Below are 13,527 nucleotides of genomic sequence, written 5' to 3'. Positions count from 1 at the left end.
TCCCTGCCTCTCCCCCTTTGAATCTCCCTGACGTGAATCACTTAGTAACAACACACTTTGAGCTAAATGAACTCCCTCTCTCACTCGCCCTTAATCACATTAGCCTAAGTGATATGGGAATGCCAGGCCAGACACACACTCCCCCACTTCTTCTCTGTCTTTCAACCCAAATAAATAGCCACTCCTCCAAAGCTTTAAGTTGTCCTAAGCTCCATCTTTGGATAATAGACCGTTTGCTCCCACAAAGACCCCAGTTTGGAATAATGAGGATCAAGACAAGAGTAGAGAAAGTAGGATGAGAGAAATGCAAGAGGGCGGAACAGAGGAGGAGAGCCGGCGCTTTCCTAATACCAGCCCCAGGACAAAACCCATCAAAACACCTGTTTTGTCTGCAGAATAACTGCTACATTTTTTTGTTGTTGTTGTAGCTGCGCTATTGGGTTCATCGTTAAATAACCTTCAGTGAAATAGCCTCCTTGCCTGATTGGTAGCTTGGATGGTGGCCGCTTTAGCCACCATGCAGTGAGTGCCCAATAACAAAGAGTGTTTCGCATGTCTTTTATCCTGTCTTCCTTTTCTCACCCCAACCGGTCGCAGCAGATGGCCGCCCCTCCCTGAGCCTGGTTCTGCCGGAGGTTTCTTCCTGTTAAAAGGGAGTTTTTCCTTCCCACTGTCGCCAAAGTGCTTGCTCATAGGGGGTCATATGATTGTTGGGTTTTTCTCTGTATCTGTGAAGCGCCTTGAGGCGACTTTTGTTGTGATTTGGCGCTATATAAATAAAATTGAATTGAATTGAATTGAATTGAATTGAAAATACTGCAACAGGGACAGCTGCCTAACATAAATTCTCACTTTATATTTTGATAATTGTCTAAAAATGTGGTGACACTGCAAAATGCGCAACGCAGACTTGGTGCAAAGGTCATGACCCACAAAGGGGGGCATTTTGTCTGCGTTTCCTGGAAGAGAACATAATTTGATCTGATGCCAACATATAGCTCAGACATGGACAGAATATCTCCATGAGTGCCTGGCTAGTAATCGATGGAGGGAGCTGTGGTTTCTGTGCTATTCCCCAGTCAGTCGCTCCCTCTTCCAGCCTTGCTCAGCCCATCTTTTATGCATGAGCCTCTCATAGACCTTGTCAACATTGCTCCTCCTCAATCTGCATCAGCAGATTGACATTTGTGTGTGAACCCATGTGTGCAAGATAGGGGAGATGAGTAAAATGTATTATTTTGCAAGTCTCTAGTGATTCGCTCATGAGTAAAGTGGGTTGTTGCAGGCATTTTGTCGTTGTGATTGTTGGACTTTGCTGACAGTGTAAGGCCCAAAGCTTTGTGCTGCTTATTCAAAGTACATGCAAGATTCGCATCATTCTATATATTGGAACTTTCTTGGCATCTGTTTCCACTAAGACTGATATGCATGTTTTGCCATAAACAGTGGGCATTACTTACTTATTACTCATCATCATTCTCATTCATCAGCTTCATGACACTAATCCACCTTAGGCTTATCCATGTAAAAAAACACACACACACAGATACAAAAAAGCATGGAATTTATGCTTGGCTTGCAATCTAATCACTCACTGCTTTTTTCCTCCTTCTTTTCTCCCTCTTTTGCATACTGAAGCTCACAAATATATTGTTGCAGGTAAGTAGATGGTTATCTTTGGCTTTTATGCTCCCAGCTGAATTATTTTCATATGTCCTTTGGAGAAAAGCAGTAAAAGGACAGTACCATTAAAGTTCAACCTTAGGAATTCAGAGTGTTTAGGGTCTTTGTCACTGAGGAAAAAACAGGCTGGCAATGATAACTTTTATCAGTCAGAGGCATGAATGGTAAAGTAACTTGTATCCTATTTGATATGACAAGGATTATCCCGTCCCCTATCCCATTCTTTATTATCACTGTAAGAATGTAGACTGTGCATACATTCTTACAGGGACCAGGGTGCTGTGACTGTGCTCACCTGTTGCATGGGTGAACAACATTTCTGCAATTTGCCCTTCTGTACCTGGTAATTTTACTTACTGACAGATTTAAGGGCCTCAGTCTTTCATTTCATGCATGTTATACGTTTGTAATTTGATGCGGTATAGGGCTGGTCTCGTAGATTGCTACTGTTGTGTCAAGCTGCGTATATAGATACAAAAAGATGTAATGCCAGTGCTGTCTATACAGACAGCCCAGTCATTTTGGCTTGTCACTGCAGGAATATAGACTGGAAGCTTAAAAATGTGCTTCAGGATGCAAGTAAAGCAGCCACTTACACGGCCTGTATAGACAGCTGGACAGGTTAAAGCAAGCAGGGCAGTTAAATAGTCCTAATGTCTGGTAGGAACAGCATTACAACATTCAGTTGTAATTTCCACATGCATGGAAAAAAACCGCAGATGGCTGTGCGTGAATATGGGTTAGCCTCGCTTGGGTAACCCTCAAGTGAGGCTTTAGACTTTCACAAAATTATATAGCCAGCACAAGGATAGGAGTGAGGTCAAAGGTCATCCATAGTGTGGTTATGAATGCTCTGGTGCTTGCAGCAGTCTGTGACCTGCTTAACACCGGTTTCCTTCGGGATCTCATTAACTGCTATACAAGCCAGCTCAAGGAAGCTGTTGCAAACAAGCACATGTGACAGCTGAGACTAAAACTTATGAGGTTGAACTACAGAGTTTTCACAGAAGCCGAAATTTGTCATTGCTGTTTCTATCCTGCTCTTCTCTTTGCTGTGATGCTTTTATAGTCTCATTAAACTCTGCTTGAGACAATAACATTATGGTGTACGATACAGCACATGCCTCTTTGAACTATGTAAAATATAAATTAGCTGCAATCCAAAGACTGCATAGAAACAATGCAGGGATTCAGGGGCTTTTGGTTCTAATGACAACATTCAAACTGGCTTAGGTGAACTAACCTGAATAAACAAATGCAGCAGAGTTTTTAATCACTCTAAAGTAGATCTGGCACGCCTACTTCAGATTCCCAACTGATCCCACTGGGTTTCTGTGGGGCCCGTTGCGTTAGACTACTACTACAGCATCTTTCTTCTGTTTTATTTCATTCTGTGTGCTTTGAATTGTTCATATGTCACGTTCTTTTATCTAACAAGTTTTTTCTGCTTGATTTTAATTTGTTCAAAATTCAAATGAAGCAAAAGAACCTTGTCCATCATATGTTTTATTTCTCCTAACTTGTGTTACATTTGACCATTTACTGGACCTCAGTCCATCTGCTTTGTTAGACAAAATGTTTTTCTTATTGCTTCATCACAGTGCTTGATAGCACATGAATAGCCTATTCAGCTGTGAACTGTGTGGGTTTTTATCACCGGCGGACCCTTATTATCTCCACACCTAGCATTTTTCTCAAGCAGCCCTATTCATCAAGAAACAGGTATTTTTGCCCTTTTCACAAGTAGCACACCATTAACAACGAATGCGATCTGGAGAGTGCATCCTTTGTAGACCTTGCTATTACTCAAGCAGGTACCAATTTCCTTTCTTTGCCAAAGAGAGATTCGTTGTTCTTCTTCTTGTCCACTCTGGTGTTTCCTTTTATTCTGAGTCAGAGAGCCATTATCGGGCTTTTAATGTGACTTTCAGATGCAAGAGTGTGCAATTACCTGCTGTCTGATTTGGGAGGTCAGTCTGTGCAGTAATGAGATTTACAGGGTTAAGTCCTGTAGCTTGTGGCTCTTCAGGTTTTTGTCCCCTAGAGAATTGATGTCATTAGTTTTAAATGATAAGCTGCATGAGTAATAGCTTTCATTGTACATGTGGATAAGTGGCCACGAGATTCCTTCACTTCTGTATAGCTTTATCACTGTATTTTTTGCACAGACACAATCAATAGCTACCGGCGAGAGAACCTGTAGGTCTTCTTTTTGCCCTCTTTCATCAGGACCTTGGAGGTTTTCTAGTTTTGTTGAAAGGAAAGGGTTAGAAATAAATGACCACTGGGCTTAAAGAGTTGGAGATAGTTACTTAAGGAGTAAAGCATTTTCTGAATATTTAGAAAAACAGATGACCACCTGAGGACCTGTTAGATAGTCTGAGTGAGGAGGAATATCCGATGTAGAGATAACATGTAGGTTAAATGGAAGATCTGCTCTGTTTTGAGTGAAAAAGCCTTTTCCAAAACAGGTTAACTTTCAAAACTAACATTTTTCAAAGTCCATATTGTCCTTGTCATCATGGTCTGTTTATCACTGGGAATACACCCCATCAAGGTCCTCTCGTTCCTTATCTGGTTTTGCATCCCATCTTCCTTCTCTCCCTGAGGTCATAGGGAGCTCATTCTTGGATGGGAGGTATCCTTAAGTACCAGTCAAAAAGCCCTCCCTGAATTAAAGGCCATCCTGACCTTCTGTTTCAACTATTCCTTAGATATCCTCTTGAAATTGCGCAGAAACTCAAGGACTAAACTAGTGACTTTTCATTGTTGATATGCGTATATCCATGAAATGCTTATTAAAAGTCTGAATGGAGTGTCCTGTTGTTTTGTTGTTATCATTATATCTCCCACAGTGAAGAACAGCCTCTTATGCAATGCTAGGGAAAGCCATCATTACTAAAGTGTTGTTTAGGTGCTGGTGTTTTGAAGCTAAATACATTATAACTGTGTTGTCTTCGCTGCTCTACAGTGGGCTGTTGTTTATGTAAAGTGCTGGAATGACTGTTGTTTAGCAGAATAGAGTCCTTTACTGTACCTTTGGTCAAAATCAGCCTTCGGCATGTGTTATTCAGTGCAGAACTTTGTCGTTTAAATAGGATTTTTTACACATCCCGGTTGCTAATGTGTTTGAATTGAATGCAGATTTGTTTCTCTAGATCATGTGGCGCTTGTCAGTGTTGTATGAAGGTAAAGTTGCACAGTCTTGAGTTTTGTGTATAATAACATCTTTCATTCTGTCATTCAGGTCTTGATAATTTAAACTCATAACAGACAACAATTACCACCAATGGTAAAAAGTAAACTGTTTACTATAATTAATGGGCTGCTTCGAGAGTATCATCCTTCACATCCTTTGCATGATCTTTTAAGGGTGTTGTTCTCAAACAGACTTACATGTGGCCCTAAAAACATTACCCATTGATAGCAATGCTGCCCTCTAACTTTCAGAAGGCATGAACTTTTATATTTGTCTGTTCTTGTAGTTTGTCCTAATTCTCCAGGATTTATCTATGTCAGTATATTTCTAGTTTATTTTGTGCATGTGCTCTATCCATTTAAAGGTGTCTGGGCCTTTAGAGGTTTGCTCACCGCTATGCGCACGCTTTTCTTTCCAAAAGAGTGTTTATTTCCATAGCAGCATGGGCGCACACGAGTGTTTATTTCACTCAATCTGCGGCTGAGTGTTTGTTTCCAGCAGAAAGTAAGCTTTGCACAGAGAGCAAAAACTCTCAGCAGCATATGTTTGGTGCCGTGAAGCAAGGCAAGGCTGACAACTCCCTGTCTCTCAGCACTTTGGTGAATACCAACTGTGCGGTAACAACATGAAAGGCGCTCTCGATGGTTACAGAAGTTTATTTTGTTTAGCTGCAATGATTTGGGTAATATGAAACAGTCGTGGTCACTCAGTTTAGGTCAGCTTAACAGGTTTGAAATATCTGGAAAAGCAGAATACAAATACAAATCATCTTATATTAGCTGATATGACAACAGTGCCGCGTGTTTGCCTGTCCATATGTTTATTCTATCTCTCAGTTACATTATGCAAAAACTACTGAGGCAAATATTAGAAAAATAGAGGAGCTTGTTAAGTTTTGGTGCAGGTGGATATCGCTTTCTTTAAAATTATATACTGAAATAAATTATTTAAAATAGGTCACTAGGTCTGGATGATTGGACCAACCCATGTAAGGGTAATCTAATATGTGATGTCCACCTGTTTATTCATTTGAAGGGCTGCAAGCAAAGCTGGGCTACAGCTGATTGCTTCATTTAGGTTCTTCAGCTTGTTGAAGTGACCTGGTTTAAAACCAAAATAACCCTTCATCTATGATCTTGTGGTCTTCTGATTGCATTCTCTTAAAATGTATGATTCTTAGCACTTCTGTGAGACTCAGCACATTCATATGATGTACAATGCATAACGTAGAATTCCATCAGTTTCAGTTCTTAGTCAGAGCTTTCGTGTCTCTGAGTAATGTGTGTGCTTCCTGATCGACAGCTGTGACATGACTTGTGTGTAAGCTTACTGTTGCCCAGGGGCATGTTTATTAAGATGCACGTTTCCTTTTTGGCAGCTTAGCTGTTACCCCTCAGTCAGTTTTCTTCTTCTTCTCCTTATTGGAGGAAATTTCTCTTTCTCTCTTCTTCTTCTCATTCATTCTCCACACACATGCACGGGCACACACCTTGTGCAACTTAATCGACTTTGTTGGAACATGACCAAGAGTCCTTGAAATGATCCAATGCGCTCTTTCCCCCGATGGGAATGAACACAATCCTCTGTGTTCGACCTCATCATCTCCTGCTAAAGCCAGATACAGGCAGCACCTCAGCTGTGTTTTCTCTCTTCTTCTCTGCAGTGATTTCTGGACCATATGTGTCGTCTTATCTTCATGGCTCTATTGAACTTTGTGTTATGACCGAGCTTGTTAGTCATAGTTATTCTCACACTGTGCATTATTAACCTCTGTGTGCTTCAGCTCGGACCTGCTGTAAATGCTGTAAACAAATGGCTCACAGGCGAACGTGAAGGTGTGTGGAACACTTTATGGAGCCCGTGCCAACCCTGCGGTTTGCGAGTCAGTAAATTGTTTTGGTGCTATCAACTGTTGTAGTGTTCTGCGGTTCTGCGTAAAGCAAAAACCGAGAACTTCCAGTAAATGGATTACATCTGAGTCTGACTTTGACTATCAGCTAGATAACTCATTTTACTATAGCATGACACATGCCAAGTGTAATGCTAATTTTAGTGTTACAATAAAAACTAGAAACGGAAGCAGGTATTTGCAGAAATAACTTGCTAGAAGTATTTGTGTTTCAAATAATGATGATAGATGAAGACTTCACCCCGACTGCACATATTGTGACAAACAGCATTAATCAGTTCAAAATGTGTGGTCTTTTAAGGGAAATGGTTAGTACATCATTAGCACTTTATTTAAAATGTCATGGATCTAATTTACAACACATGCAGTGTGTTGACATTTGAACATCATAGATTTATCAGCGTTTTAATTATGTGTTCATCAGTCTTACTGATATAGTAAATAAGATGTCATTCTACAGAGTGACATAATGTTTGTTCTTCCATTTGTCTGTGCGAGGTTTTGGGCACCCATAGTATGAAAGAACACAAAGGAGCTACTCCTTGAATCTGCTGCCATCTAATGGCTGCGTGCTGCACAGTACAACTGTTACCTGTTAAACCAGGGGTAGGGAACTCCAGGCCTCGAGAGCCGGTGTCCTGCAGGTTTTAGATGTGTCCTTGATCCAAAACAGCTCATTTAAATGGCTAAATTATCTCCGCAACATGTCTTGAAGTTCTCCAGAGGTCTGGTAATGAACTAATCATTTGATTCAGGTGTGTTGACCCAGGGTGATATCTAAAACCTGCAGGACACCGGCTCTCGAGGACCAACGTTCCCTACCCCTGTGTTAAACTCTGCAGTACAGCAATCAGAGAAGATTGAATAGATGGGAGTTGGGGTTGAATGTCTCCTGTTATTATGTTGCTTGTTTGCTGTGGCTGTAATGGAGTTTGCATCTTTGATTTGCTTTTTCTCGTGTAGGACACACAGTAAGGAATTATAGTTCAGATCAGATCTACATGATTCTGTTGTTTAATCCCAAATTTTTATAGTCCAAATTTTCTCCACTTAACGTGATTGTTTGTTAACCTGAACATCTCAACAAATGTGCGATTTCATCTAAGGAAGTAATACGTGTATGACTGAAACATGATACAAGAAGAAGTAGACGAAGATAAAAACGGCCACTGTGCCCTCATGGGTTTCCCAGCTGGGTCTGGATCTAACCTTTTTTCTGCAGTCTTTGTTATTGCTCTCAAGGAGCCCTTATGCGTCTGAACCCCTAGAGTGTCTATGAGCTCATCAGCTCTCTTTTGTAGAGATGCATTCAGTATGTGGGTCACTAAAGAGCACTTTTCTTGGATTAAAAAACCTGCCTTTCCTCCTCCAGCTTATACAAAACTCTGAATATGCTCACAGGGTCCCACAGTGACTTCCCCACAGATAAAGTGCTGCTTTCTTCTTCATTCTCACTGACACAAATATATGAAACTTTTGCTCTTGCATTTCAACTTCTCATGCACTCCAGTGTTTTCTCGTGTTTGAGTCAAAAGTGGTGTTAAGCCTTCAAACTTCCAGCCTGAAGCTGCTTGGACAAGTAAGTACACTAGGGGGCACAAATGCTCCAACACTGAGTGTAGGGAGGTGGCTTTTCCAGTTGCTCACCTTTTCATTCCAAGAGTCTGGAGAGTCCAAACCCGAGCTCAGCCCGGAAGCTGTCTTCCTTCTTCTCTCTGGGGTCACACTCATCAGCATTTTACATAACAGGGGTCAAGGCAGACGGAGAGCATTGTCATTCAGAAGCGTACTTTTCATATGAATAACAACTGCAGCTCAGGCAAAATGTGCTGTCACTGAGGTATTTTAGTTTAATGATTTTTTTTAATAGTGCATCTGCTCTTTAGAAAGAAAAACACAGCCATGGGTGACAGGAATGAAGAATGAGAGAGGGAGGCCATGAAAAGGATTTGAACTAGAAATATTATGGCCGCATCCTCAATGCCTCTGATCGTTAAAGGAAGAAAAGGGGGAGGGAAACTATGAAGGGGGTGGGGGGGTTCATGCACATTCATATTTAATTTATCATTTGAGCTGCTGTTGCATCAACCCATGTCATCCTACTGACTGAGTATCCAATGCAGCGTCAGCTTCATCAATGTGGTGCGCTTCTGGGGTTATTGTGTTGCTAGAAGAACTGATGCTGTTGTAACCCAGTAGGTCATGTGGGGTTAGAATATCTGGGTTATGGTAAAATAATCTCTTTTACCCATGATCGCACTTGCTGTATATGCAGAAGGCTGCAGTGAAGGGATAAGAGCGTGCACGTGCCCAGGGGCATGCTAAGTAGGTAAATGTAAATTGGTAGGGGGTCTCATCTGATGTGTGTGTCTGCGTGTGTGTAGTCTACCCAAACCCCACCCTGTCCATCTCCAGATTAAGAGGCCTCCAATGAGTCCCTGACCCAGAATTCTTACCTCCCCTGTCAAAACACACACACACCCTCACTACATAACCCCCTCCCAACACCACCTAATTTCCTCCTCAGGACAGACAGCCTCATGGGAGAGACATGGGGTGAGGGCTCCATTAGCGGCCCCGACCCCGACGTGTTGCAGTGGTGTTGCATTGAGGGATCTGCGCTTAAGAAAAATGGGAGTTAAAAGCGATAGTGTCATCTGCGGACTTAGATGGGGGAGGGCTTAAAGTGTTAGGGGTTGCTCTTAGTCCACATGGGGTAATAATGTGTTTCCACATAGAAGTGGATTTGAGCCAAAATCATTGATTTAGTGAGGGAAATGTAATTTACATCTCATCCATTGTTGGATATCCTGACACATGAGTGTAAGACGTGAGATTGTGAAACATGCTGATACTGATTAGTTTTGTAACACGTTGATACACTGGTATATTTGTTAGTGACTAATAACATATTCTCAAATAAGCTCTAAGATGTATTTTAAATTTAACTGAGACCCACATCCGTATCTGTCCTAGCATATGTCCATCTGCCTTACGTCTGCCACTCTCCATTATCCCTTACTCACCATGGAGCCACTCTGGTGTCCCCAATAAACTTATCTGACCATCCATCCATCCATGCACAGACACTCTCCTTAGGCGTTCACCCACTGGGGGCTTTGTGTGAATCCAGGCCACACCCAGTGTAAAGGACCCAGTTTTGTCTTGTCTGTCCCAGCAGTGCTTTAGGCCACTCTATACAGCTAAACCTCCACAAACACCATTCAGCAGCAAAACACGGTCCAACGCTCTGCGCACACTGTGTGCTGTGTTAAAAGAGAGATGCGATGGATCTTTTTTGACATTCAAACAATAAGATGTGGCTACATTTAAAACTCAAGCAAAAAAAGAATCTGCCCCAAGTAACAGACTGTGTGTATGCTTGCGTGTGTGATGCCTTTAATCAGCCCAGTGGCACAGAACGTGCTTTTCTTCTCTTTTTCAAGACCAATTACCGTCATCGACAGTGATGAATTTTGATTTTGACACGTTGGCTTTCATGCAGCGCTGTCTCCCCACGCTGTAACAGCGAGGAGGCTTGTTTGTGACAGAGCCGGAGAAATAACAACGCAACATATGGAGCTTTATGATCGAACTATAAGCATCCAAAATACTTTTACTTTAATGGAAAGCATGCCCCATCAAGTAGGGTGTGGGAGGCAGCATCTAAAAGCCATTAATGGCCAGGCTTCCACTGAATCCTTAATGACGACGTGTTGAAAATAATGTGTCCAGAACTGCACCAGTATTTGAAATGATTGTTGATCAAGCGGTAAAAAAAAAAAGCAAACCATGCCCTTTGGCTTTCTCTCTGTTAAAAAAACAAAAAACGAAGCCGCATTTATTCGACAGACAGACTGTGCTGTCTGAACATTCCTGCCACCTGATTCTCTAACATCCTTTGGGGGTCATTTGGAAATGACTCATGAAATTTCAACTTCTCCAGTTTAATTTCCTCAAGTGTGTGCTCCCATTATCACTGAAATTAAGCTATAAGCCATTGTGTGGTAAATTGAATAAATTGGTTAGTGGATTTATTTAGCAAGGTGCCTTATTTATGAGGTGATTGTGCCCCGTGACAAGCCCCATTTCTCATTTCAAAAAATATTATGGCTCCCTAATTGATAAGATAAACAGGCCATTATGGGTTTCTTTGCTAAACCTTGCAAACTGAATGGAGTCTCCCCCCCCCCCCTCTCCCTGTCATGTAACTCTAATCCACCTCCCCATTTCCTAATGTATTGCATGTAACAAGGCAGCATTGTTATCAGACCCTTTCAATTACAATGTGTACTCCAGGCCTAATAATTATGCATGCTCATAACTGAAACATCTATCCCCCGCTTTAAGACTGAATGCTAAAGTGGCTCCATTAAAGTTGCATTATTTGGGCTCCTCATTCTGATGTAACTGGGGTAAATAGGAGTGCTGGAAGAGAGAGTGATGCATGGAAAACCATTTAGGACCAGTGGGGGGAAGGAAGGTGCAGGCTGCTGCTTCTGCCATGGGGAGGCTGGTATAAGGGGACATGTTGCAGAGGTAGATTGGTCTAATTGGAACTTTTGGCTGTCTTGTCACATACCTACTTAATTGGCGTGCCGAGAGGTCGGGGTGAGTATAAGCAGGGGCTCACAAGTGGGTGGCTTACGCCTGCAAATGTGTGGCAGTCGCGTGTGTGCAAGCGGCGGTGGGTATCAGAGTGCGTCTTCTTTCTTCTTTTTTTTTCCAGAGAACCAGAGAGACATAAGAGTGTCAGCTCATCAGCATAAAGCATTAAACATTTACGCTGACCTACAAATGCTGACAACCCCCATCCCTTCAGTCACACCCATCACTCCGTCGGCTTCTGCTTCGTGTCGTTTGCTCCTGTCTACCAGCTCCCCTCTCCACAAATACACACACCAAGGCACATCCTCTCTGTTTTCCTTGGTTGATAATGAGGATCTGGCAGAGGGAAACTGCAGAAATTGGAGGTTTGGATGGTGAATGAGGGTTGTGGGTTGTTGCCATTGTTAGAATAAAAGAAACAGTTTAGGTTTTAGACAAGTGGCGAACCCGATGCTCGTTTTGCACACTCTTTCTTCAGTCAAGGACTCAATTTCTGTTAAAAAAGAAAGGTAGCTCTTATGACCTGCTCTTGTTTTGAAGGAAAGGAAAACAGCATTTTGCAGCTAAGATATTGAAATTGTTGTTTGGTTTTCAGAGAACAGATTCTAAAATGAAAATGAAGATGCTTTGCTCACTTCTTTGAGCTGCAAACAGAAATGAAATATGAGTAATAAAAATAGGATTCACTTCTTCATTACGGGCCAATTTCTGAAAAACAAAAAAAAAATCCCGTATCAAAATGGGCGCGCCTCCTTTAATGAAATTTGTGTCACTGTAAACAATGGCACGAATCCATCGGCAGCTGCGCTTCTGGACTTTTATCCCCTTACGTCATGATTTAATGCAGAAGGAAGTCCATGAAGAGGCAGCAGCTGTAGCTTTTACTCATGCAGCTCTGTGGTTTTTAAGGGAAACAAATGTGGGAGATGCGGACTGTTTATCATGATCGACTGCAGATGTCTTTTTGCGGCCAGTGCACTCTGCTGTGGAAATGGTTTGGGCAGTGAAAGAGGGAAGAAAAATACAACAAGGATGAAAAGGGGAAATGAGAGCCTCTCTTGGTCTGTCTCTCTCGTTCTCTTTCTTTCTCGGTCCATCGGTAGTCTGTAATAGACGTGATGGAAATTGATTTCCAGGTGAATTATTTTGTGCGCGCCTCAGTCACGGGGAGATAATAATCCTTCCCCTTCCCCCCACCTGAAGAGGCCTGTGTGACTCTCAGGCTGTCCTCGTGCTGTTCCAAGAAGCACTGCTTTAATGGACCGTTTCAATATTCTGTGACTCTTTCACCTCAAGCCTTCTCTTTCCCTGCTTTTTTCACTACCTGTCTATTAGGCAGCCGATGCACTGATCAATATGATAGAGGGCAGTGTAAGGAAAGAGAAAATCTCAAATCACTAGAGATTAGGAATGATTTTAAAGAGCGTGCACCCAAATCGCTTTTTTCCCTTCTTTATCTCATCAGTGGTCTAAGTACTTCCACGTGCAAATATTGCCTTTGTAATCCCCTTTCACATCTTATCCTTAAATGCCAGCATGATTTCTGTGAATTTAAGAAGGAAAATCGCCACAAGAATACAGTTAATGTGGAGCCCCGTGAATGGGACTTTATCATCAGCATCAGCCTCAGTTTTCCTCAGTCTTGACCAGTCCTTGGGGGTCATTTGCTATGTTTCTTCTTTACAGAGCCAAAGCAGCAGCTAAAAGGCTGTAGTGTGCTTTATCGACAACAGAGGAAGAAGTGGTCGATGAGTCAACATTATTGACCCGGGGATATGGGACTGAGCAAAGATAAACTCTGTTGAACGGATGATCAAGCTTACTCTAAGTTATGTCTTGCATCATCAGCTATTTGGGCTTTGAAGCCAAATCCTGCTTCGATCCAAGGTCAGACATCTGGGCTTTTTCAGGCTGTAATGTTGGAGTGACATAGCTCTGTGTTTATTGGTATTTAATAAGAGGTGTATTTTTGAGCTAACAATTACTACAAAGGTATATTTTCTCATGCAGCTAGATTGAACTCTAAGCACTTGCTGCAGACCACGAAAACCCGCACCACGATCCCTCTATTATCTCTCTGTCCACAGGCACATTCATCTGAACCAGCACTACTGTATACGAGCAATAT

The 13,527-nt window shown here is 42.1% G+C and overlaps 1 protein-coding gene across 4 annotated transcripts in view; it reads left to right on the top strand.

The window, feature by feature from the left end:
* agrn (agrin) overlaps positions 1 to 13,527 on the top strand; it is a 259,719-nt gene that overhangs the window by 66,336 nt on the left and 179,856 nt on the right. For 3 of the 4 annotated variants that reach the window (XM_085444935.1, XM_085444938.1, XM_085444937.1), the window contains exon 3: positions 1,639 to 1,659. The exons of the other annotated variant lie outside the window; for it this stretch is intronic. In XM_085444935.1, the coding sequence (XP_085301061.1) occupies positions 1,639 to 1,659 (21 nt within the window). The remainder of the gene's footprint in view (positions 1 to 1,638; positions 1,660 to 13,527) is intronic. 4 annotated transcript variants of the gene reach the window in all.

Source organism: Copadichromis virginalis, linkage group LG20, assembly GCF_057382275.1.
Source record: "Copadichromis virginalis isolate Kocher_CV1m ecotype Utaka linkage group LG20, C_Virginalis_male_GT1.1, whole genome shotgun sequence".
Taxonomy (NCBI): Eukaryota; Metazoa; Chordata; class Actinopteri; order Cichliformes; family Cichlidae; genus Copadichromis; species Copadichromis virginalis.
Note: the sequence above shows the minus strand (reverse complement) of the source record. Positions and strands in the feature narration are given on the sequence as shown.